Source organism: Danio rerio, chromosome 21 (genome assembly GCF_052040795.2).
Source record: "Danio rerio strain M-AB ecotype USA chromosome 21, GRCz13ab, whole genome shotgun sequence".
NCBI classification, from domain to species: domain Eukaryota; kingdom Metazoa; phylum Chordata; class Actinopteri; order Cypriniformes; family Danionidae; genus Danio; species Danio rerio.
The window spans coordinates 4913977-4940000 of record NC_141041.1 but is presented as its reverse complement, the minus strand read 5'-3'; the positions used below and the strand labels follow the sequence as shown (position 1 = coordinate 4940000).

Below are 26024 nucleotides of genomic sequence, written 5' to 3'. Positions count from 1 at the left end.
ATAATAGAAATGAACGAAGACTCATTAATATAAACAAACTAAAACTGTGACTGTGCTGAGACTTTACATTTTTAAAAAGAAATATCGGATTATCTATGTTGTCTTGCATAAGCTGAGGTCTTTGCACATTTACAATGTCCCCTGCTGATGAAAAAAACTCTTGCATTTGGGACTGAGATGGCTGGTTTGGAGAGGGCAGTGTGTACAAAGGTGATCAACAGGCCCTCTGATCTAGGGACTGGCCACTGGCATAAAATACTGATTATACAATTATTAATTAAATAGTAGGATAGAGACGGGAGTTGAACATTATTATGAAGGTGAAGACTTAGTAATAGTATCAGTGTGATACACACAAGACGAAACAATCTTGAACATCCTTAAATATAATTAGCAAGTTATTAAAATATGCATAAACTAAAAAATAGTCTAATATCTGCTTCTCCAACAGAACAACTTTCTCTTTCAGTCTGAAAAACATTGTCGCACTTTCACTATGAACACATTAATGCACCATGTGATCTCCGCAGCACTCAAAGCAAGCAAAGCCATCCGGTCCACTTGCCTTATTAATTTAGTTTTAGTTTTTTTTTCCCGTATAGACGTCTGTGTCAGTAGTTTTTCACTGTGCTGATGGTTTTTGTGCATCATACTCATTGTTCTGTTAGTGTAAGTAAATACACACAGATTGTGTTTGTCTGGTGCACTTCACTCTTGTCATTTTACTCTGCCGCTTTACCCTTGCTCGCTACTCATGTGCAGGTAAAGCGAGCATGCGCCTGTAAACACAGCACCCCCTCTTGTATTGCGATTCATTCAACATAAATGATGTAAATTGTTTTAAATGGTCACATATTTTAACTGTTTTTCAACCAACTCGCGATGAATCATTACAACCCTAGTATTCAGTGTCACATGATCATTGAAAAAAAACATTGCAATATTCTGATCTTAATGATCAAGAAAATTCGGCAAAAACTTAGCAAATTCTGCTCATTATCATGAAAGCTGCTTAATATTCTGGGGGGAACCATAGATAAACTTATAGTTCAGAAAAACAATATTTGAAATAAAATCTTATTAAACTATTTATAATATTTTGAGTGTCACATTTGATCAATTTACTGCGTCTTTGCAAAAAAAAAAGTATTATTTCTTAAAATAAAGAAAAGAGGGGGAATAAATAAACTAATATCTGACTCTTATAAAAATTCCAGCATAACTAGTATCAGAATACAATGTTCTCTGAAAAATCATGCGATGATGATGATGAAAAGCCTTTATATGTCACATACACTTTTACATGTAGCGAAATTGGACCCCTCCGACCATACACAGACATCACACATTTCAGGGGAAGACAGGTCAGATGAGAGGTAGCTTTTAAAAAGAGGAAATAATATACATTAGGGAAAAAGGAGGTGAAAAAAAGCCCCTCTCAGACTATCCTTGATGTAGGGCAGTGTGAGATCAGGGGGGGAAAGCCCCAGCATGTCACTAAAGATGAGGTAAATTCAGCTTTCATCAAATGAATAATGATGCTTGAAGTATATATTTTGCAATATAATAATATTTCACAATATAATGCAGTTTTAATTAAAGAAATACCACCCAGGTAACCATTAGACTAAAAAACAAAACAGAAAAATCATAAAAATACGTTTTCTATGCAAATTATTTAATGCTATGTTTATCCTCTTTTAATTCACAGTGGCAATAAATCTGATCGTCCAGCATATTCAGGACATCCTAAATGGTGACATCTGCAAGTGGCAGAGGGGTTCGGTCAATGGCCACAACCATGGGCGGAGTCTAAAGAGGGGTGTGGCCGAACATGGTGAAAACCCGAGTGGAAGCAGCAGCAACCTTACAAAGCGTCCATTACTGGAGCCCAGCACACGACCACACTGACACAATGTAGAGCCTGTACATCACACACACCTCAATCACCGCATGCTTCCAACACAATGGCTGTAGCCCAAATCGCCCCTATACCCTCATTCACTATTACTTATAAAATATAAAAAAATATACATAAAAGCCACTATTATTATAACTTTTTTGGCAAAATGGATGTCACTTTCAGTTCGCAATTTAATGGAAACACCTAATTCTTAACGACCAACAATATCTGTCATCATTTGCATAATAATCACATTCATAATTTTGCATAAAACAACAGCCAGTAGCAATCACATCCTTCTTACTCATATATCATCAAATATGTACCAAACTGTCTTGAATATTCCAATGATTTCTCATGACGACCTTATGCCACAAGACCTGTAAATGTGGGGGGAAAAAAACGTTTCCATTGCAGTTCGCGAATTATTTCTATTTTGTGCATAAAAGAAATCTTATGTCGGTGTTTTTGTGAAACGGACACGTTTCCATAAGGCGTATTTTCAGTTCGCAATTTTAATTTGCACAATTGAATGAAAAAACAGCTTTATTTACTATCAACATCCTGCACTATCAGTCATCATTTACATAATAATGACGTTCAAAATTTTGCATAAAATAAGTTCATAGCCATCACATCATTGTTACCTATACGTTATACATCATCATATACATACCAAACCGTCTTTACAGAATGATCGTACGACTTCACGACGTATGTCCCAAGATCTGTCAATGTAGGAAAAAACGTTTCTATTGCAGTTTCCAAAATATTTAAATTCTGTGTGGAAAAAAACAAACAAACAAAATAAACTTTTGCACTATGTAGGTGTTTTCGGCAACTGGACACGTTTCCATAAGGTGTATTTTTAGTTTAAATGGACAAATTACTACATTTACACTTAACGACGTGCAATATCTGTCATCATTTACATAATAATAACATTCAAAATTTCGCATAAAATAATAGTCAGTTGCAATCAAAGCCTTCTTACCTATACGTTATACATCACCATATACATACCAAACCGTCTATAGAGAATGATCTTACGACTTCTTGACGTATGCCCCAAGACCTGTCATTGTGGGAAAAACTTTTTTGCATTGCAGTTTGTAAAACATTTCAATTGTGCGCGTAAAAAATGAAACTTTTGCGCTATGTAGGTGCCTTCGTGAAATGGACACGTTTCCATAAGGTGTATTTTCAGTTCGCAGTTTTAATTTGCGCAAATGAATGGCAAAATTACATTTCCACCAAACTTTCTGCAATATCTGTCATGATTTACTCAATAATGACGTTCAAAATTTAGCATAAAATACGTTCATAGTAATCTTCGCCTTCTTACAGATACATTATACATCATTATATACACACCAAACTGTCTTTAAAATATGATCTTACGACTTCTCGACGTATTCCCAAGACCTGTTAATATGGGGAAGAAAACATTTCCATTGCAGTTTGCGATATATTTCAATTCTGTGTGTAAAAAAATTTTTTTTGCACTATGTCGGTGTTTTTGTGAAATGGACACGTTTCCATAAGGCGTATTTTCAGTTCACAATTTTAATTTGCACAATTTAATGGACAAATGGCTACTTTTACACTCAACGTCCTATAATATCTTTCATCATTCGCATAAATCAGTAGCAATCATGGCCTTCTTACCTATATATTGTATATCATCATTCACATACCATGCCATTTTTAAAGAATGATCTTATGACATCTTAGCGTATGTCACATGATCTGCAATACAAAAAATGTTTTTATTACAGTTTGTTAAATATTTCAATAGTGTGCGTTAAAAAAGTTTGCACTATGTAGGTGTTTTTGTGAATTGGACATGTTTACATGAGGCGTATTTTCAGTTTGCAGTTTCAATTTGCACAATTGAATGAACTTGTAGCTATCTGTAAACTGTCGATGTTCTATACATAAATAACGTTCATCTGTGGTTAAATTCTGCATATAATAACGGTCAGTCGCAGTCAACACAGTGGTACAATTTATAGCGCTCTTAAGTATACGTTGTATGTATGTATATGTATGTATGTATATGTATATATATGTATGTATGCATGTATATGTATATATATGTGTATATATATATATATATATATATATATGTATGTATATATATATATATATATATATATATATATATATATATACACATACACACACACACACACACACACACACACACACGTATGTATACTGTCTTTAAAGAAGGATCTTTTGACTTCTTGACGTATGGCACAAGACCCGCCAGTGTGAGAAAAAAACATTTCCATTACAGTTTGCGAAATATTTCTATCGTGAGTGATGTTTGCGAAATGGATGCATTTTTAATTTTAATTTACACAATTTAATACAAAAAAAAGGTTACATTAAACTTTCAATACGTCATCATTTACATAATCACATTCATCTGTGCTAAAATTCAGCATATAATAACAATCGGCACAAAATGGTACCATTTTCACAGCCTTCTCACCATAAAACATGAGATTGAAAAATAGAGTAGCTATATTTATCACGAAGACGAGAGTTTAAGGTTTTAATAAGGTTCTTGCCTTGTCGAGATCAGTTTGGTCTGGATAAGAACTAAAGGTTGAAGTATATATATTTAAATGGATTAATGTGATATTTAAATTTTTAAATCTTGCCATCACTGGTGTCTGTTTACGTTTTAATCTTCCACCTTTGTTTAATTTATGTCGTTACTCTACAGTGTGAAGTTTGATCCGAACTGTGAATATTTAAAGATAGATTTTTGCATTTTTCTTGTACACTTTTTTTAAACATTAAAATAACATACTTATGTGACTTGATGATTGTTTGCCTTTATATGTTATGTCTGATAAATAGCGTCACAATTAATAACTAAATAAACCCCACAATTTAATTTGCACATTCATTCGTAAAGCAGAGTTCAAAAAAAGGATGCACATATGAAGGGGATTTGCATAGGTAATGAACAATTCTAGCATTCATTTAGTATTGTATTAATGTTTTTGAAGACTAGGATTTTCAAAAATACAGTGTGTTCAATAATATTGTAAAACGTTTTGGTTCTGTATGTCGTGATTTTGTTTCTTACAGATATGAATTACGAGACATTAATCTCTGCTGTGTGGAGTTTGAGGTTGAAAATTTAACTCTAGTGACTTAACTCTCAGTTTAACAAAGTGACTTTTATAGACATTTTAGCAGTTTAAAACAATATATAAGAATATACCCTACCTGACATAAGTCTTGTCGTCGATCACAGTTGTAAGAGCAACAAATAAAACCTTGACTTTTAGTTGATCATTTGGAAAAGTGGCAGAAGGTGGATTTTTCTGATGAATCATCTGTTGATCTGCGATGATGATCGATGATGATCGATGATCAATCCCAATCATCACAAATACTGCAGAAGACCTACTGGAATCCACATGGACCCAAGATTCTCACAGAAATCAGTCAAGTTGAAGGAAAAATCATGGTTTGGGGTTACATTCAGTATGGGGGCGTGTGAGAGATCTGCAGAGTGGATGATCAACATCAACAGCCTGAGGTATCAAGACATTTGTGCTGCCCATTACATTACAAACCACAGGAGAGGGTGAATTCTTCAGCAGGATAGCGCTCCTTCTCATACTTCAGCCTCCACAACAAATTTCTTGAATGCAAAGAAGGTGCTCCAGGATTGGCCAGCCCAGTCACCAGACATGAACATTATTGAGCAAGTCTGGGGTAAGACAGAGGAGGCATTAAAGATGAACCCAAAGAATATTGATGAACTCTGGGAGTCCTGCAGGAACGCTTTCTTTGCCATTCCAGATGCCACTGCATCATGACTTTATATTCTATACTGGACATTATTTCTGTTCAGTCACAAGACTTTTGTCTAAGCAAAGTCAGACCTTACTGTCCTAATGAAATAAGTAAAAATCAAGGCCTGATCATATTTTATTTTGGTCAAATAAGCGTAATCTAGAGGCTTTTGCCTTTCATATAAGCCACTTCTGATACCAAATGGTCAACTAGAAGTCAAGGTATTAATAGTTGTTCCTAAAACTTGGATAGACGACAAGACTTTAGTCAGGTAGTGTATTATACTATATAAATACTGCCAATTTAGATTAATTTAATTCCCCTTTAAACAATAAAAGTATGAATTTTATACACCTTTTGAACAGTGGTCTATTAGAAAAAGCTATACGATAATAATAATGTGGTGCTATTTAAACATGTCAAATTTAGCATTGGAAAAATACAAACAATACAAAGAGAGCAGTTTTATTGGTGGTAGAATATACAGGATGCTATTAGGTGTAACAGGAAAAAACAATTTCCAGGAGACGGTAAACATTATCACACACACACACACACTTTCTCCCAAGTCAATAACGACATTCTGTAGAAAAACCACATTCACACACACACACACACACACACACACACACACACACACACACACACACACACTCTCTCTGACGGCCAGAGATCACAGCATATTCAGTCCTTGTGTTTGTTTTTGCTGTATATTGTTAGTTATTTTAGTGCATGTCTGGTTTGCTTTGAAAATATATGTCCTCATAACTGCCCTCTGCATGATTAGAGATTATACATCATGACTGTACACGTACATTTATACAGGTCATATCATACACATCGCAAAAGAATCAAGAACACAAGCCCCGCCCCTCTGTGACATCATCATTTGATCCAATAAACGCTCGGGTCAGTTTTATGCATCAATCCAAACACCAAAACAATACAAAATGGGTTTATAAATTAATATGGGAGGAAGAAACAAGGCTATAAAGGGTTTTGCATTTTGAAAATCAAGCATTTTATATATGAAAAATATTAAGAGGCCACTTGTAAACTTTCTCTGGATTATAATGATAATACGTTTTCCTCCAAATTACACATAAACATTGACATTTACAGAGGAGCCATATTTTATTCTTTAACGTTGGTTTTACAGTTTCGACAGATTTATATAATTATTTGTGTGTAATTTCATGGAAAATATAACAAAAAGAAAAAAAAATATTTGATAAATATTAAACATTTAAAATCATAATATCTATAATGTGGTCATAAAGGGTAAATAAACACTATAAATGCTGCCAATTTAGATTTAATTAATCCACCTTTAAGCAATGAACGTATGAATTTCTTTTATTTTATGCACCTTTTGAACAGCGCTCGTTTAGAAAAAAGCTAAACAATAATAGTAATAATGTGGCACTTTTTAAATGTAAGATTTAGTAAATTTGCATGGTCGAGATTTTTATATGAATTATATAAGGGATTTTTTACAAACAATATACAGAAATAAAATCTGGTTTATTTGATCGATATTCAGTTCAGAAAAACAGAAATGGAAAATTTTTGTAACATTTAGAATTATAATATCTGTAATGCACTCATAAACACTATAAATACTGACAACTTGGATTAAATTAATCCACCTTTAAGCAATGCAAGTATGAATTTCTCATCGCCAATCATTTTATGCATCTTTTGAACAGCGCCCTATTAGAAAAAAGCTAAATAATAATAATAATGTAAAATGTGGCAAATTTGCATGATCGAAAAAAGTTTATCAATAAATTGTGTCATTTTATGAAAAAAAAAAAAAAAGTAAAAAGAAAAATAATCTGGATTATTTGATAAATGTTAAGTTCAGAAGAACAGAAATGGAATCCTTTTATAATTAATTTTATAATGATAATTTTTATAATGCACTCATAAACGCTATAAATGCTAGCAATTTAGATTCATTTAATCCCTCTATAAACATTGCAAATATGAATTCCTTAAAATATATCATTTTATGCACCTTTTGAACAGCCCTCTATTAGAAAAAAGCTAAACAATAACAATAACTTTATACTTTTTATGCACTTTTTATAGAATATAGCAAATTTGTATGCTTGAATATTTATATATTTTTAAAAATTTTTTAAGAAAAACAAAAAAAAATGGATTATTTCACAGTACTAAGTTCAGACAAACAGAAATGGAATATTTTGTAACATTAAAAATTATAATATCTATAATGCGGTCATAAACACTATGACGACAACTTAAGATTCATTTAATCCCTCTTTAAGCAATGCAAGCATGAATTTCTCATCGCCAATCATTTTAAACACTTTTTGAACAGCGCTCTATTAGGAAAGAAAGCAAAACAATAATATTTAATAATAATATCTGTATAAATCGTTTTTTTTAATCTCAAAAGTGAACTTGTGATGTCATTAACTACTGAACTACTAAATGTGTCAGAATTTCTACTTGACCTTAATTTCTACTTGACCTCTACTTGACTTGTAATTATAATTATGACTTTGTTGTTATTGCTTTGTTTTTGTCAATTTTAAGTTAGTGTTACTTCAACATCTCACTATAATTACCATCATTTTATTTTGAAATAATCAACAGGATTACATAATATTAAACTATCACGATTATCAGCTTTTCAAAATATCAATAAAAGTCACATTTCAACATCAAAAGAGGTCTCATAATGTAATTCCAAAGCATAAATAAATGAAGAAAAAAACTAAATGAATCACAAAATATGGAAAACAGTTAATTTAGTCATATTTCAGTGTAAAAAATCATTTTTTTTTTAAAGAAATTCATACTTGCATCGTTTAAAAAGGGGTTAAATGAATTTAAATTGGCAGAATTGATAGTGTTTATGATTGCATTATAGATATGATAATTATAAATGTTACAAAGGATTCCATTTCTGTTCTTCTGAACTTAATATTTATCAAATAATCCAGATTTTATTTATTTCTTATCTTTTTTGATTTTGATTATACATATTTGCTAAATTTTACATTATTGTTATTATTGTTTAGCTTTTTTCTAATAGAACGCTGTTCAAAAGGAGTGTAAAATTATCGATGTTGAAAAATTCATACTTGCATTGCTTAAAGGGGGATTAAATGAATCTAAATTGGCAGTATTTATAGCGTTTATGAGTGTATTATAGATATTATCATTTTAAATGTTACAAAATATTCAATTTTTGTTCTTCTAAACTTTATATTTATCAAATAATCCAGATTTGTATTTTTTTCTTTTGTTTTTTGCATAAAGTAACACAAAAACTAGTTATATTAATAATTCGACCATACAAATTTGCTAAATTTGACATTTTTTATTCATTATTGTTTAGCTTTTTTACTAATAGAGCGCTGTTCAAAAGGTGCATAAAATTATATTTTTAGAAGAAATTCATACTTGCATTGCTTAAAGAGGGATTAAATGAAACTAAATTGGCAGAACTGACAGTTTTCATGAGTGTATTATAGAGGAATGTTAATTAAATGTTACAAAATATTCCATTTTTGTTCTTCTGAACTTAATATTTATCAAATAATCCTGATTATTTTATTTTATTGTTTGCATAAAATGACAATAATTATTTATATTAATATTTATATTATTAATTAATGTTTGAATTGGATTATAAGACCTTGATCTCTCTTCTTTTAATGTTGAAAAGGGACTTTTATCGACATTTTCAAAAGCTGAAAGTGATGACATTTAGTATAATATTACGGAAGACCGTTGATTATTTAAAAACATTATGGCAATTTAATACATTGAAATGTTAAAGTGATGTAGCAATTTTTAAAGGTACAATTTAGCAAATTTGTATGGTCAAAAATTTTATATGAGTTATTCTGATGTCATTTTATGCAAAAAATAAAATAAAAAGAAATTAAAGCTCCAAAATGACGATATTTTTATTTTAAATTCGGAAGAAACGTCAGCAGTAGTTTACAGAATAAAACAAAAATCACAACTATATATTATATAAATCCAGCGAAATCGGCATTTTCCAAATGGCGTTTAATATTTTCCATAGCTACATATTAGCTACACGTAAAAAGTCCAAAATGCAAATTGCACATATAAAACAAGTCTGTCTGTTTATTAAAAAATAGCATGTCTTTGACAGATCTGGATGGAGGGGCTGTCAGCATTGCGATGGGAAACAATTACAATAAGGGTTGTACACAAAACAATAGCAAAACGACACGAAAAAAACCCCAAACGAGTCCAAACATCTGGTTTATTCTTACATTATTGAATCAATATATACCATATAGTCCATAAATCAGTCCAAACGCACTCTCTTTTTAACCAATCAGTGAATATTCCTTATAAAACGCTTATAGATTGCACATGTCCGCCCGTTTCCCAATCATACGCTTTGCACAGTTTTAAAAGGGCGAATCGTAGGTTTAATGACCTCGCAAGGCCGAACGTTACGTCCGAGCGGACAAATAAACATCAGGCACAGTGTTTTAATATCAAATAAATCCTCTCAGAGTGTCTTTCTGCACACACACGCAAACAGAAGATTTAGCTTTATATCACAGCGTTCAGGTCCTCCGTGAGTGTATGTTTATACTGAGTTTATCCCGCTTTTGAGTTTATAGTCATCTCTCCAGGGAAAATACTGTCAATGTCTCGGTTTACTGGTGCAAAATCGCCTTCAGGATCGCATAAAGAACTGAAAACGGCTTTGTGCGGGCTCCCAAGGATCTGCAGGAGGTTCGGGTCTCACCGTGAATGGTCTAGATCCAGGTTCTAGGTCTTCTCCTCTCGCTCCGTCCTGCGCCGCGAGATGTTTCGGGGTTTGATCTTGAGCGAGAGTTCCCATAATGCCTCCTCCGCCAGGTGATCGCTAAAGTCGTTGAAGAACGAGACGATGTCGTCGTTTCGCTTCAGGTCGTAGTGTCTGCAAAGAAAGGCGGGATGAATGTTAATAATTAAAGCTATTTGTTAATTGGTAAAACTGGCAGCTGATGTACTAAAAACTGGATAATTTAGAGCTTTTGTCAGCTAATTTCAGCTTCTGGGTTTAAAAAAATTATCAGGGCGGGATCAAAATCAGTAAAATCAAAACTGCATGACACGTCGGTTTCTCATTATTACTCATAAGCCTCTTTCACACAGTGATACCAGTAAATATCTGGAAAATTTCCGGAACGACTTTACCGGTATATTCAAAAAAGCGCTGTTCACACAAGCGAGGACGTTACGGAAATTTTCCGGAAAAGAGCATTCACACATCCATTCCAAAATACCGGTAAACTCTGACATCATTCACCACAAATGAGCTTTAAACGGCTGCGCTTGTATTTGTAAACATTTGACTAAATTACAAACTCTGTGGATGATCAATATTGTGAACAACTTTCGCAGGATCACTTTCGCATGTCGAGATGTTCATAATATGTGCGTGTGCAGGCGCTCACAGGCTGTTCCATGGGCACACGCAAAGCTTGAAGGTAAACAAACAACGGCTTATCATAAGCATCTTATCGATGATTATTTACACAGTTGGCATTAAGAAGAACATATAAACGTTATCTGACTAACTTCTAGCAGCTAAATGTGTCTGGAAAAATATTCAAAGGCTTTTATTCTCACAAACCGCGCGGCCGTAAATGCGTCTGACTGTTCTGATTGGCTAAAGCAGACGTCTTACGTCAGCACGTTCTAGACGTGCACGCACTTATTACGGCAATCTTTCTTCTGCATTTACACAGCGCAGCATTCCGGCAAATTGCCGGTAATGTTACAACTTCTCTTTCCGGAAAATAGCCAGAACGAATTTACCGGTATTTTCAAAAAGGACCTGTTCACACATACAACCTTTCCGGAAAATTGCCGGCAATTTTCCGGAAAGGTCCGTATGTGTGAAAGGGGCTATAGTGTACTAACTGGGGAACACATAAAATCCCACATTTTGAAAATAAACATACATGTGAAGTTAATAAAGATAAATTGGCTAGTTCAAATAAACATATTTATACTTCAGTAAACATAAATAAACCATCCTAATTATCTCAGTGCTGAAAAATACGAGACAGTAGTCTGTAACGCGGATCGAGTGCTTTTATAAGATGACAAAAGCCCACGTCTCCCATCACCGAAAACTGCTGCAAATCTTTAGCAATAAACAGCCGCACTGCCTTTCTTATTTTTATGTGTCTCTCGTAACCAGTGTGGTATGTTTGCTTGAAAGATTCAGCGAGAGATTGTTGCTGTTTGGAGGACTTTCTTACTTTCTCTGCTATCCTGCCTTCAGACAGTGATAATGCTGGGTGATGGCGCTGCAAATGTGCAGTCATGGTTATACGTGTAAAACAATACTTGCACACAGTTATTTTTTGTTCACGATTTTTTCTTTTATTGGCATTATGCTTACCGACAAAACCGAAACGTTCTCACACCGCAGATTTGAAAGACGCCGGCGCTTTCTCGTACTGTTGCCTCAGCCTCACTTCACAGCCGCTAGCAATGTTAAAGTGTGGAATGATGGTCAAGCGCCCCAAATTTAGAGCATAGTGATTGGATATTTACTCGCGGGGAGGAGTATCCTCATCTCAGCTCATGGATTTAGAGCAGGAATGGGCAAACTCAGGCTGCGTCCAAAACCGCATACTTCCATACTATATAGTACGCTAAAACCAGTATGCGAACCGAGTAGTATGTCCGAAATCATAGAATTCGAAAATCAGTAGGCGAGAAGTTCCCGGATGACTTACTACTTCCGGCGAGATTGTGAAGTGCGCATACCATGCACGCTGCGCTATCCCATAATGCCCCGTGAGAGAATTCATGAATGGAAGTGAGGCGACGCAACTGACGCAGGTCGGTCACGTGACCATGAGAAAATGGTGGATGTAGTACGTCCGAAGTCCATTCATACTTTTCACATTCATACTGTATAGAACACACTTTTCTAACGGCCGAGTAGTACGTTTAAATTCAAATGCAGTACCTACTGAGTAGTAGGCGGTTTCGGACGCAGCCTCAGTCCTGGAGGGCCGGTGTCCTGCACAGTTTTACTCCAACTCTCATCAAACACACCTGCTTATAGATTTCTAGTGATCTTGAAGACACTGATTGGCATGTTCAGGTGTTTTTGATTAGAGTTGGAGCTAAACTATGCAGGACACCGGTCCTCCAGGACCGAGTTTGCCCACCCCTGATTTAGAGGCACACACAGTCAATTCGGGGAGATATGAAACGCACATGAATCATTTAAATTCAAAACCGAGAAAACCGCAATTCACAAGTACATATTGAACAGTGGAGGTCGTACCGAACGGTTCAATATTATATTGAGAACCGTGGCATCCCTAGTCATAACTAAGACATCCTTTGTATTTTTCTGTCATAATAAAGGGTTTATCTAACAATAGTATCACAATTTCAGTTTGTTTCAATCTTCACAATCCTCATTTTCTCATAAATATATTAATTGATATAGTTCTTAATGTATCTTATAATAATAACTTGCATCTAAACTATTTCAAAGCTTAACAGGTTTTCTCTTCATAAAGACGTGTGTTTGATTTGCTCGCTTCATGGTTTATTGCTGTATAATAAATCAGCTTTATCGCCAGGAATCGAGTGTACTGTAATCTGCTGATCTGAGGTCAGTCAATCACTCACACTTGCTGGAAGCGTCTCATGCTGTCCAGAATGTTGAACTGCTGCCAGCGCTTGGAGAAATTCACTTTCCCCTCTATAAAATCCGGGTTTCCCAGATGAACAAACGTCAGATCCTGCAGGATCAAACCGCTGCAACAGGAAACAATATTAACTCAAATCAACGTGATTATTATAGCACACACATGAGATATGTACAGTGCATCCCGAAAGTACTCATAGCGCTTCACTTTTTACACATTTTTTTACGTTACAGCCTTATTCCAAAATGGATTTAATTCATTTATTTCCTCTGAATTCGACACACAATACCCCATAATGACAAAATTATGTGAAAAATAATGTGAAAAAAAGTTTTTGAAAATGTTGCAAATTTATTACAAATAAAAAAAACCTGAAAATTCATATGTACATCAATATTCACAGCCTTTCAAAAGCTCTATATTGAGCTCCGGTACATTCTGTTTCCACTGATCATTCTTGAGATGTTTCAGTTGATTGGACATGATTTGAAAAGGCGTACACCTGTCTATATAAGGTCCCAGGGTTGACAGTGCATGTCAAAGCACAAACCAAGCATGAAGACAAAGGAAATGTCTGTAGACCTCTAAGACAGGATTGTGGGGTGGAGGCAGGGGAAGGTTACAGAAAAATTTCTGCTGCTCTGAAAGATCCAATGAGCACAGCGGCCTCCATCATCCATAAGTGGAAGATGTTTGGAACCACCAGGACTCTTCCTAGAGCTGGCCGGCCATCTAAGCTGAGTGATCGGGGGAGAAGAGCCTTAATCAGGGAGGTGATTAATAACTCAATGGTCACTCTGTCTAAGCTCCAGCGTTCTTCTGTGGAGAGAGGAGAACCTTACAGGAGGACAACCATTTGTGCAGCAATCCACCAATCAGGCCTGTATGGTAGAGTGGCCAGACGGAAGCCACTCGTCACCTGGAATTTGCCAAAAGGCATCTGATAGACTCTCAGACCATAAGAAACTAAATTCTCTAGTCTGATGAGACTAAAATTGAACTCTTTGGAGTGAATGCCAGGCGTTACATTTGGAGAAAACCAGGCGCGGCTCATCACCAGGTTAATACCATCCCTACAGTGAAGCATGGTGGTGGCAGCATCATGCTGTGGGAATGTTTTTTAGCAGCAGGAATTGGAAGACTAGTCAGGATAGAGGGAAATATGAATGCAGCAATGTACAGAGACATCCTGAATGAAAACCTGCTTCAGAGTGCTCTTGACCTCAGACTGGGGAGACGGTTTATCTTCCAGCAGGACAATAACCCAAAGCATACTGTCAAAATATTAATAGAGTGGCTTCACAACAACTCGGTGAAAGTCCTTGAGTGGCCCAGCCAGAGCCCAGATCTAAATCCTATTGAACACCCCTGGAGAGATCTGAAAATGGCTGTACACCGTTGCTTACCATCCAAACTGATAGAGATTGAGAGGTACTGCAAAGAGGAATGGGCAAAAATTCCCAAAGACAGGTGTGTCAAGCTTGTGGCATCACATTCAAAAACACTTGAGGCTGTAATCGCGGCCAAAGGTGCATCAACAAAGCATTGAGCAAAGGCTGTGATCACTGATGTACATGTGATTTTGCAGGTTTTTAATTTTTAATAAATTTGTAGCAATTTCAAAAACTCTTTTTCTCATTGTCATTATGGGGGATTGTGTATCGAATTTTGAGGAAATAAATGAATTTAATCAATTTTGGAATAAGGCTGTAACGTAAATAAAAATGTGGAAAAAGTGAAGCGCTATGAATACCTTCTGAATGCACTGTACATTCACACATACAATATATATATATATATATATATATATATACATACACACACACACATTAGCCATATGACACTTATATTTGTCTTGGGACAATTTTAAAAACATTTTTGATTAACTTCAAATGTTGATTATATATATATATATATATATATATATATATATATATATATATATATATATATATATGCACACACATATACTAAGACTCAATTATAATTAGACTAAATTACGTCAAAACGTTCTAATTACACCAGATATTCCTGCGGTAAGCAGGATGAGGCTGCAAAAAATGAAATGACTTATTTGCTTCAGTTGGTATTACATTTCAGCTCATTTGTTCTGGTTTTAAGATGTTATGATATCCACCCACACACAGACTTACAGGTAAGGTATACATGGAGGCTCAACTTCCGCCAACGCTGCTCTGTATGCTCTGAATGACGAAGAGCTGTCGATGAGAGTGCAGTATTCCTCCAAACCCTGCGGAGGAACACATAATACAGCATACAGTCTTTCTGTATTCTCTGATCAATGGTCATGTTAGCATTAGCGGTGATATGTGACTGACCTCAGACGTCTGTTTCTGCCACTCCAGCCGTCTGATCGGTGCAGAGTCCAGAGCCGAGAGAATCGCCAGGTAAGAGTTGAAGTTATTCAGCTTACGCAAGTGCTACAAATCACATCAAGACGTTAGAAAACTTTTTTGAATGTATTAAGAGAAATCTGATAGAAATCTTAGAGAAAGTTATAGATGTGAATTAGCCGTATTCATTGAAGCTATGTACTAGCATTGCTAACATGCTTTAACAGATTACTAGAATGTTTTTAAACAATACTAACATGTTAACAGAGTTAATTTGTTTTAATACATTAATAAAAAATTGTATGTTTCTTTTTATATTTTAGTTTGTTTACATGTTTTAGCATATAGCTAGCATGTTTTAGAACTTTGCCATTAACGCTTTGCTACTATTTTTCAACTAGTGCCTAATGTATTTTAGCATGTGGCTAGCATGTTTTTGAGCTTTTGCCATTATATTTTAATGTTTGCAGCATTTTATATTTGCCTCGCATGTTTTAAACTGTTGCTAGCATATTTTAATGTGTTGTTGACATTTTTAAACAATGATAACATGTTAATGCGTTGTAATTTACCAACTGCACATCGCTTGTACAGTTATTACTTTATATTTTCACGTTGCTAACATAGTTTAGCATGTGGCTAACATGTTTTTGAACTTTGCCATTATATTATAATGTGTGCTAGCATATCTTATGTGGCTTCTAATGTGTTTATACCATGTTTTAAACAATGTAACCTGTTAACACAAATGTTTTTAAATACATCAATAGCACATTGCTTGCTTATTGTTTATTTTATATTATATTTTCATATTGCTTGCATGTTTTAGCCTGTGACTGGCATGTTTTAGAACTTTGTCATTATGTTTGAACATTTTACTAGCACTTTTTTTTTTACACGTGTGGCTTATAGGGTTTAAAATGTTGCTAGCCCGTTTCAACATGCTCCTTACATGTTTACAACGTTATTTTAAACAATGGTCACATGTCTAACATGTTTTATTACAGAAATATGTGTATACATGTGTATTTGTTTATTTTATATTTTGCTAATGTTTTAGCATGTGGCTAGCATGTTTTAGAATTATGCCATTATGTGCTTTGCTAGTGCTTTTTACCATGTGACGTTTTAGAAGCTGCTAGCATGTTTTAACACATTTCTAAATTTATTATGTTATTTTAAGTCAACTAAAGCCAATCAGATGTTTTTCGAGGTTTGATTAGCATTTGTAGTTAAGCCATAAATATTATAGTTTAAAAAATATATAAGTTATGGTGGTCAGAAATTTTAGTCACAGAATAGAAATTGATTCTTGCTTTCTCAAGCCAACCCCTCTGAAAATAAAAAAGAACTACATAAAGGTTTAATCTTTATACAGGCACAAGTTAATTTACTTTTTAATTTAACTTACCTTCATGATTTTGATGAATTTGAGCAGTAGCTTCTCTCTGTCCTGAGCTTTCTCCTGCTGGATGATTATAGAGCGCACCCTAGTGGATGGGAGGAATTACACAAACAAAATTAGTTATAAATATAAATATTAAAAATAATGATCCGCTTCCACTGAGTAGTACTGTACAGTACGGTAAGCTTTTATGGCCATTTTCACGGTCAAAAGGTACCTAAAAGTGAACCGTACCGTACCACTTTTTGGGTAGCTAGCACAACAAAAGTGTACCAAAAGGCGGAGCTAGACACGCAGCTGAACTCTGTTGGCTTACAGAGAATCGTCACTTGCTCGTGCAACAAGCCAGGAGAATAAAAACAAAGGAACCGCCCCCTTTTAAAAAACACAGCCGAGACATTACACCGTAATAATATATACATTTAATAATGAGCCAAGGTCAACCCGAGCTTAAACAAACCTTGTCGTCTTTTTTAATGAACAGCCACAAAGCCAAGAAGAACAAAATCTGCCATGTCCTGTTTTTGTTTTACGAGGCCGTCTAAAAGTTAGAGCTATTTCACTTTCTCCAGAGAGCTCGCGATCGCTCGTGTGCGCATGTGTATTTGAAATAACGAACTTCTTGAGCTGATGACAATAACGTGTGCGTGATTGTTGAAGTGTTTCCGACACCAGATCCTTTCAGAAACGGACAAACACGAGAGTGCGAAAAAACAAAAACAAAGGAGCAAATGATTCCTTCAGCAACCTAAAACACGATCAAACTGCCATGTTTATCATCATCTTTTGGACTATTATGAACTCGGAATGATGGAATTACTCTCTGAGAGAGGCTACATGTGCTGTAGAAGATTAAAGATGCAGATGAGAGGTTTGCACTGACTGTAAGCTATATATTGTGTGTTGTTTTTTAACCTAAATAAGGACTAAATGTCTGCTGTGTGTAGTTTTTCTGTAATTGGTAAGATATCAAAGACTGCAAGGATCTGTATGTGTTCATTTATTTATCTATTCAATATAATTGCAGACGTTACAGTAGGCTATTTAGCACCGTCATTAATCTGCAGATAGAAAAGTTAGTAATGAACAATAATACAAAAGTATTTATGTGTATAAAGCATCTGTTTTGCGAGAAGTGCTTCTCATATGATGTAAACAACCCGTACAGCTTTACTGTAGACGTTTCCTCGAGCGAGAATGACGTCGTCTGAAACTTTGTCGTACCATTGGTACCCTTTTGGCAGTGGAAATGAAAGCCTTATTAAGGTGACCCGTACAGACCTAATGTACTGTACCACTCAGTGGAAATGGCCCATAAAGGGTTCTACTTTCAACAACTAATTATGCAAATAAATGAATTAAACGCATTTATAAATCTAGAAGATACTTTTAACTAAAGCCTCTTGCAAATGAAGATTAAATAAGCACTTCAAACCCCCAGAGAGCAGGAATATATTAAGTTAGTTTAGGTTAATGAATTTTAATTTGCATTGCAGTATCAGATTAGTCAAATATCCAATATTAGCTGAATATTGACAAAATATCAAAACAAAAGTCCTGCTCTTAACGCATTAAATGAATAATAAAAAAATAATTATAGCAAACAAGTGTTGGACAAAATCTCGTATAGACACACCAGTAGCTCATGTTGTTAAAGTGCTCTGTAAACTGCGTCAGATTTGGACTTTTCTCTTCGTTCTGCTCCTTTGCCCAAAGCAGGACTTCAGGAATCTGAAGACAAAAAAGAAAAGAGTGATGACTTGAACATTTTCACATATGCAAATGTGAAAATCATTTTCCCCAAACCATTTGAAATAAAGCAGCGCCTGTGCATCACCTCAATCTTGTAAAAGAGTTCTGCGTCCAGCAACGTTAGCTGATCGGCGATCTCATGACTGCGGAAATCATGCAGTGTTCCTGGCCTTCGGAGAAACAGACAGCAGTTAAACACCAATTATGTACTACAGTATATCTACGTACTGTAGTAAATATGTACAGTTGAAACCAGAAGTTTACATACACTCTAAAAAAAAGGAACATAACACTTTTTTTTTATGTCTGACGTTAAATCACTTTAAACATTTACTATTTTAGGTCCGTTAGGATTACCTAAACCATTTACATTTGCTAAATGCCAGAATAATGAGAGAATTATCTTTTAGAGAATTTTTTATTTATTTCTAGACAGACTAAAGTTTACACACATTTCCTTGGTATTTTTTAGCTTTGCTTTTAAACAGTATAACTTTGGTCAAATGTTTTGGGTATCCTTCCACAAGCTTCTCACAATAGTTTGCAGGAATTTTGGCCCATTCCTCCTGACAGAACTGGTGTAACTGAGTCAGATTTGTTGGCTGTCTTGCTCGCAAAAGCTTTTTCAACTCTGGCCACACATTTTCAATAGGATTGAGTTCAGGGCTTTGTAATGGCCACTCCAAAACATTCAATCTGTTCTCCTTAAAGCACATTTTAACTAATTTGGCAGTGTGCTTAGGGTCATGGTCCGTTTGGAAGACCCATTTGTGGCCAAGTTTTAATTTCCTGGCTGATGTCTTGAGATGTTGCTTCAGTATTTCTACATAATGTTCTTTCCTCATGATGGCATCTATGCTGTGAAGTGGACCAGTACCTCCTGCAGCAAAACAGCACCACAACATGATGCTGCCGCCCCCATACTTCACAGTTGGGATGGTGTTCCTAGGCTTGTAAGCTTTCCCCTTTGTCCTCCAAATGTAACACTGGTCATTATGGCCAAACAGTTCCATCCTAGTTCCATCAGCCTACAGGACATGTCTCCAAAAATGAGTCTTTCTCCCAGTGTAATTTAGCAAATTGTAATCTGGCTTTGTTGTTGATTCTGGCTTGTTGATTTTCCCATATTGTCACACAAGGAAGCAGTGTGTTTGAGGTTTTCCTTCAATACTATTCTACAGTTGTGCCTCCAATTAACTCAAATGTTGTCAATTAGCCAATCAGAAACTTCCAAAACCTTGACATCATCATCTGAGCTTTTTCAGAGGCAGAAAAATCTTATTGTATGTAAACTTGACTTTCTAGAAAAGTTATAACAATTTCTCAAAAAACATCTCTCTCATTATTCTGCTATTAAGCATTAACAAACGTGATAATCCTAACTTACCTAAAAGAGAAAAAGCTTAGTCACATTAACATCTGACTTTTTTTAAATGGTTATGGGCCTTTTTATACAATGTATGTAAACTTCTGCTTTCAACTGTACATTACTATTATAGTATTACTATACTGATGATGATGATGATGATGAATTTTTACTTCATGCCATGTCATGTAATGCATTTAAAGAATTAATGAACTATTACGGCTCAGAACAATGTTATGTGTAAATGTTTATAGTCTGTGTCAGGTAGTGGTGTATTAAGTGGGATAAAGTAGAATCAGTATGTTGTTTTCTCAGAATAAAGCCCTTCAGTCTTAAACAACAGTGCTGCGCTTCATGTCCAGCTGCTGAGAGGCCTGTCAGTCTTTATTCTGTGATGATAACCTCTTGAAAGTACTTTATTCTTTACATATTGACCGCTGTGCATGGCCTTTACCTGGCGGAGACGCCGAGTGCCGCCAGAGGCCTGAGTGTGTGCATGTGCTGCAGGAGTCTCTTCTGCTCCACTTTATCCAGGATGTTTTTCCGCAGGACTCTCGCCAGACTCAGTTCACCGTTACAGACCAGCCGGAACACCAGATCCATCAACTGCCTCAGGATGTCCTCGGTCAACTCCACCAGACTGACACATAACACAAAAAAACACAAAGAGTCCAGCTGCAACCTTTTTTTTTTTTTTTTTTTTAAACAACGAAATCCAAAAGCGGAAAGTCGAAAGCCCTCGAAAAGCAAGTAAAAAAAAAAAAAAAGCCTTTATTAACACATGGCTATTATTTTGACATTATTAACATGGCTATTAAGAGTTGGTCTTGCTGTTTTAATGATGTCAAAATGATCAAACTGATGAATAGTGAGAGTAAACCCATTTGTACTGTGATGATTCACATGGGGCTTCAGCCTCAACGCTTGACAGAGGGCGTGTCTGAATTTGGGGTGAACGCGATCGTCATAGCAGCATTAGCCAATAAATTAGTCAGCAAACGGCTACTGTCTGAGCTGGGGTATTTGCATCAAGCGATCTGATTGGCTGACGCTTCAGTTGGTGCTTTAAAAGTTGAGAAATTCCCAACTTTTGCAGCGAGCAACGACATTGAAGCGGTGCAGACGGATCCACAATAGAGTGGAGGAACTATGATGTCAATTTGTATGCAAAAACCCGGAAGTGAGTTAGCATTTTAGCAGTTCCGGTTCCCTTGTCCCAAAGTCAATGGGCTTTTCAATGGGATTTCAGTAAAATCACTTAAATAAGGTCCGTGTCTGACAGAAACTCAAGATACTTTCACGTTTCACTCTACCACATAAAACACATCAGTTACAGCACACTCTTGATTTTTTGAAATCAGTTGCCCTTCTTTAAAAAGACAGTTGCTATCAAGTTTCTAAATGGGACTACTGGCGGTGTCGAAGGCATTGGAGCTGGAGCTGGTCTCATTTGTGTTGGGTATTTGGATTTGTCTGTGATCTAGTGGAAACGGGGCCTTAGCCTGACTGTAATAATTAGTAGTAGGAGTCCACGTATAAAAACGTGCATTTACTCACCAGAGCTCATCCACGACTCTCACCAGGACAAAGAAGGTGTTTTTACTGACACGCTTCTTAAAGGTGTCTGGACTGTGGCAGAAGCGAGTATATGTACAGAGAAGTTAAGAAAAAAAACACAATATGTTTCCATTTCCTATGTTTCCATTCAAACATGCAAATTAAAAGTATGCGCTTAACAGAATTAACGTTTATAAGACGTGCAAATATAGAGGCGTTTCCATCAAACAAGTCAAAGAGAACAAAACAGTCACTTCCTGATTAATTGGCGCCAAATATCAACAGTAAAAACAGAATTTGCTGTGGTGGGAGAAGCTGTTTCAATCTTTTCTTCATTTAATAAATGACTTGCGCCTAGAAGACAATGCTGACACACAATGCTGCATTTGACACCATTGACCACGATATCCTCAGAGCGCTTCAATTCTACAGGTGTCCAGGGACAGGCTCTACAATGGTTTAAGTCATACTTAGCTAACCATTACCAAATGGAAAGCTTTCACAAGTCAAGCCAGTAAGGTATGGGGTGCCTCAAGGATTAGTTTTAGGCCCTTTGCTGTTTACAATATACATGCTACTCCTGGGAGACATTATTAGAAGACACTGGATCAGTTTTCACTGCTATGCAGATGATACTCGGTTGTATATTTCCTGAACCTGATGAGATGTCTAAACTGTCTAAGGTGAGTGTATAAAAGACGTTAAAGACTGGATGACCAACAATTTTCTTCTCCTAAACTCAAACAACACAGAATTATTACTTTTTGGGCCTAAATCCTGTACACAGCAGATCCAACAACTCGACCGACAATCTAAGGGATACAAAGTTAGCGTTAGCTCTACTATAAAAGATCTGGGTGTTATATTAGACAGCAATTTAACTTTTAAAAATCATATATCCCATGTCACAAAAATTACATTCTTTCTGAGAAATATCGCTAAGTTAGGAAGTATGCTATCCATCTCAGATGCAGAAAAGCTAGTCCATGCTTTTATGACTTTTCGGATGGATTACTGTAATGCTGTTTGCTGGCTACCCAGCATCCTCTATTAACAAACTTCAGCTAGTACAAAATGCAGCTGCCTAAGTTCTTACCAGGTCTAGAAAATATGATCATATCACCCCAAATATATCCTCCTTACACTGGCTGCCTGTTAAGTTTCGTATTGAATTTAAAATATTACTTCTCACCTATAAAGCTCTAAATAATCTAGCTCCTGTTTATCTAACCAACCTTCTGTCTCGCTACAATCCAACTCGCTCTTTAAGATCTCAAAACTCAGGGCTTCTGGTAGTACCTAGAATAGCAAAGTCTACTAAAGGAGGTCGAGCCTTCTCATTTATGGCTCCTACACTCTGGAATAGCCTTCCTGATAACGTCCGAGGCTCAGACACACTCTCCCAGTTCAAAACTAGATTAAAGACCTATCTGTTTAGTAAAGCATACACTCGATGCATAGCATAACGGTATGATGCATGAATGTGCCCCACACAGGTGAGTGGGTTTGACAACCACCTGTAGGACACACTCCTCCTGTCTTAATGCACCAGACTAATGCTTCTTATGCTTTACACGTTTGTTTCTATATTTGTTTATATAACTGCTATTTTTTATTTATAACACTTCATTATTGCATTTCATTTATATACACTTTAAACAGCAGATATGTTAATTATTCTCCTTATTCTCTATTTCCACCTGGGGATACTCATCTTAAGGCCCCCAGAGATTATGCAGCGCCATTGATGCGATCCAAGACCTGGGAAGAAACTATGCCAAGGTATCCATAATCCTGGACCAGGCCGTATCCTGAGCAGATGCTGTGGTGGTCATGGAGGAGTGGAGAATGTGAGACTGATTCTTGAAAGACCACAGTGACAGACAAGTCTCCGCACTGATCCTGTGAGCCAGCCTGAACACCCGCCGGTGACCTACTCACACTTGCAGTTCTACTAGATGGACGACCAGGGTTTTTCAGCCTCCGGCGTCTAGACTGCAGCTCTGCACAAGACGTTTGGCTAGAGGAGAAATGGTCGCGTCTAACTGAACCTGGTTTCTCTCAAAGTTTTTTCCTTGACAATCGTCAATTGGTGAAGTTTGTTCCTCGCCACTGTCGTCACTGGCTTGCTTGGTTTGGTACTTGTGGAGCTGCGCATCAATGGATTACATTTTATAGCACACTAGCTTATCAATGTCCCTGAGGACCTTTAAGAAAACTAAAACAACAAAAAAATACTCTGCCATGTGCAAAAACAGACAGATTTACAGCTGAAAGGATATCTGTGGTGTAGCTTTTTAATGAGGTCTTCTGGTGTTATGAAGGTTCTGTAGGTTGTGAGAAACGCCTCGCAGTACAACACCAAATCTACAACACACACAGAAAAAACAACACACAATTCAAACACAGAGCAAACGTTCATCACAATAACACTGCAGGAGTGGATCAATCCAAACATAACTGCATAATAAAGAGAACATGCGGGATGGGGTTTACCTTTGCGGTCTGTTTCTGTAGCGTGAACTAACAGTATGTCTACAGATCCAGCTCTCACATCAGGACCATCATCATTCTGAGAGAGGGAGAGAGAGGGAGAAAGAGAGAGAGTTATTACTGCAGCTCACAGAATTCCAGCAGTCATCGCAGCACTGCACCAGCTGACGAAGTGTGTGTGTGTGTGTGTGTCTGGCATCAACCACGACAGAATGAAGCCTGGTTTATACCTCTGCGTCAAGTGACCAGGTCCACTGACGTGCACCTCTCAAAAATTGTAACTACACGTTGCAACGACGCGTAGCGTAAGCTCTGTGATTGGTCGGCTTGGTAGCGCTGACGAGTCTGGGCGGGACCGAGAGCCGCGCGAATGGCGCGAGCGATTGTTTACAAGTGTGGAGTCCCGTGAAGGAGCTCCGGATGGAAAGTTTTGTTTTGTGTTTACCTCATAGTTTAAGTTGTTGAACGTCCGCCGGTTCCTGCCTCAAAATGAGCGAGTTTGAGCCACTTGTACATCCCGAAAGTGTTCAGGAAAAGCAAAAAAGCAGAGAAGAAACTCGACAAAGAGGAACATTTACACCTCACTGCCAACTAGCGTTTCGGAAGTGTTAATGCAGACCGACAGAGACAGCACGCAGAAGTATAAATGCACAGCCACGCGCGTTGCATGCGCCGTGGGTTACGCCGCTCACCTGACGCAGAAGTATAAATCAGGCTTGACGTGTAAATGTTCCTCTGTGTCGAGTTTCTTCACTGCTGTTTTGCTTTTCCTGAACACTTCCTGAATGTACTGAATGTGGCTCATCTTGCTCATTTTGAGGCAGGAACACGCGGATATGCAACAACTTTAATTATGAGGTAAACACAAAACAAAACTTTCCATCCGGAGCTCCTTCACGGGACTCCACACTTGTAAACAATCGCTCCATCGGGCTCGAGCCGCTTGCGCAGCTCTCGGTCCCGCCCAGACTCGTCAGCGCTACCAAGCTGACCAATCACAGAGCTTGCACTACGGGTCGCTGCGACGTGTATTTACATTTTTTGAGAGGGGCACTTCAGTGACGCCGACGGCCGGGGCGTAGGGCTATGCGTCAACGCATAGGGTGCGCCGTAGCATACGCGTGAATCAGCCTTTACCCTCTAAACACTGTAGGCAAACAGCTGTGACTTAGGCCGTGTCCACACAAACGCAGATATTTTCAAAACTGCACAATTTCAGAGTATGTGATTGGCCAAGGACATAATAGAAGTCAAGACATCTAACCTATATTCGAGAATGCAGATACTTGTTTTCCATGACTTTTCCAACCTTTCCAGGCCTGGAAAAAACCCTGTCAAAATTCCATACCTTTTCCAAGTTTTCCATGACCGTATGAACCCTGACTATTAATTTTTGCTTTCATGCAAATCCTTTTACTGCATTACTATACTTTGGTGTGTAAACATTAAATATGGGAGATCATGTTATAAAATACATATTTTTAGTGCGGATGTATACCTGACTGGTGAGCCATATAACAAAAAAGTGCCCTTCTGAATCTTTTACTTACTTCGAAGACACTACTGACCCCGCTTACATAGACATCTGTATTTTGTTATTTCGTTATTTGCTTAATAGACAATACTATAGTCCAAGTGTTTACATGAAGTGCTTTTATGTAAGAGTTTCCTG

The 26024-nt window shown here is 36.5% G+C and overlaps 3 protein-coding genes and 1 long non-coding RNA gene across 19 annotated transcripts in view; 2 read left to right on the top strand and 2 right to left on the bottom strand.

The window, feature by feature from the left end:
• The window catches only part of uck1 (uridine-cytidine kinase 1), a 17590-nt gene extending 15571 nt beyond the window's left edge, over nt 1-2019 (top strand). Inside the window, 1 exon segment of the mRNA NM_001004666.1 lies at nt 1712-2019. Within this exon segment, the coding sequence (NP_001004666.1) occupies nt 1712-1911 (200 nt within the window). The 3' untranslated portion in view covers nt 1912-2019.
• The window catches only part of cdk5rap2 (CDK5 regulatory subunit associated protein 2), a 635428-nt gene that overhangs the window by 369377 nt on the left and 240027 nt on the right, over nt 1-26024 (top strand). The window lies entirely within an intron of this gene.
• Nucleotides 6180-8949, bottom strand: LOC147838708 (uncharacterized). The gene is made up of 2 exons (XR_015519844.1): nt 6383-8949; nt 6180-6285 (listed from the first exon to the last, which is right to left on the bottom strand). It is a non-coding gene; the product is annotated as an uncharacterized LOC147838708 (long non-coding RNA).
• The window catches only part of rapgef1b (Rap guanine nucleotide exchange factor (GEF) 1b), a 103460-nt gene continuing 87280 nt past the window's right edge, over nt 9845-26024 (bottom strand). For 15 of the 16 annotated variants that reach the window (XM_087299390.1, XM_087299383.1, XM_087299391.1 and 12 more), the window contains 11 exons: nt 24356-24431; nt 24142-24226; nt 21860-21952; nt 20757-20942; nt 19022-19106; nt 18821-18915; nt 17191-17269; nt 15765-15866; nt 15579-15676; nt 13406-13534; nt 9845-10676 (listed from right to left, as the gene is read on the bottom strand). In XM_087299390.1, coding sequence (XP_087155516.1) covers nt 10526-10676; nt 13406-13534; nt 15579-15676; nt 15765-15866; nt 17191-17269; nt 18821-18915; nt 19022-19106; nt 20757-20942; nt 21860-21952; nt 24142-24226; nt 24356-24431 — 1179 coding nt within the window. In that variant the 3' untranslated portion in view covers nt 9845-10525. 16 annotated transcript variants of the gene reach the window in all.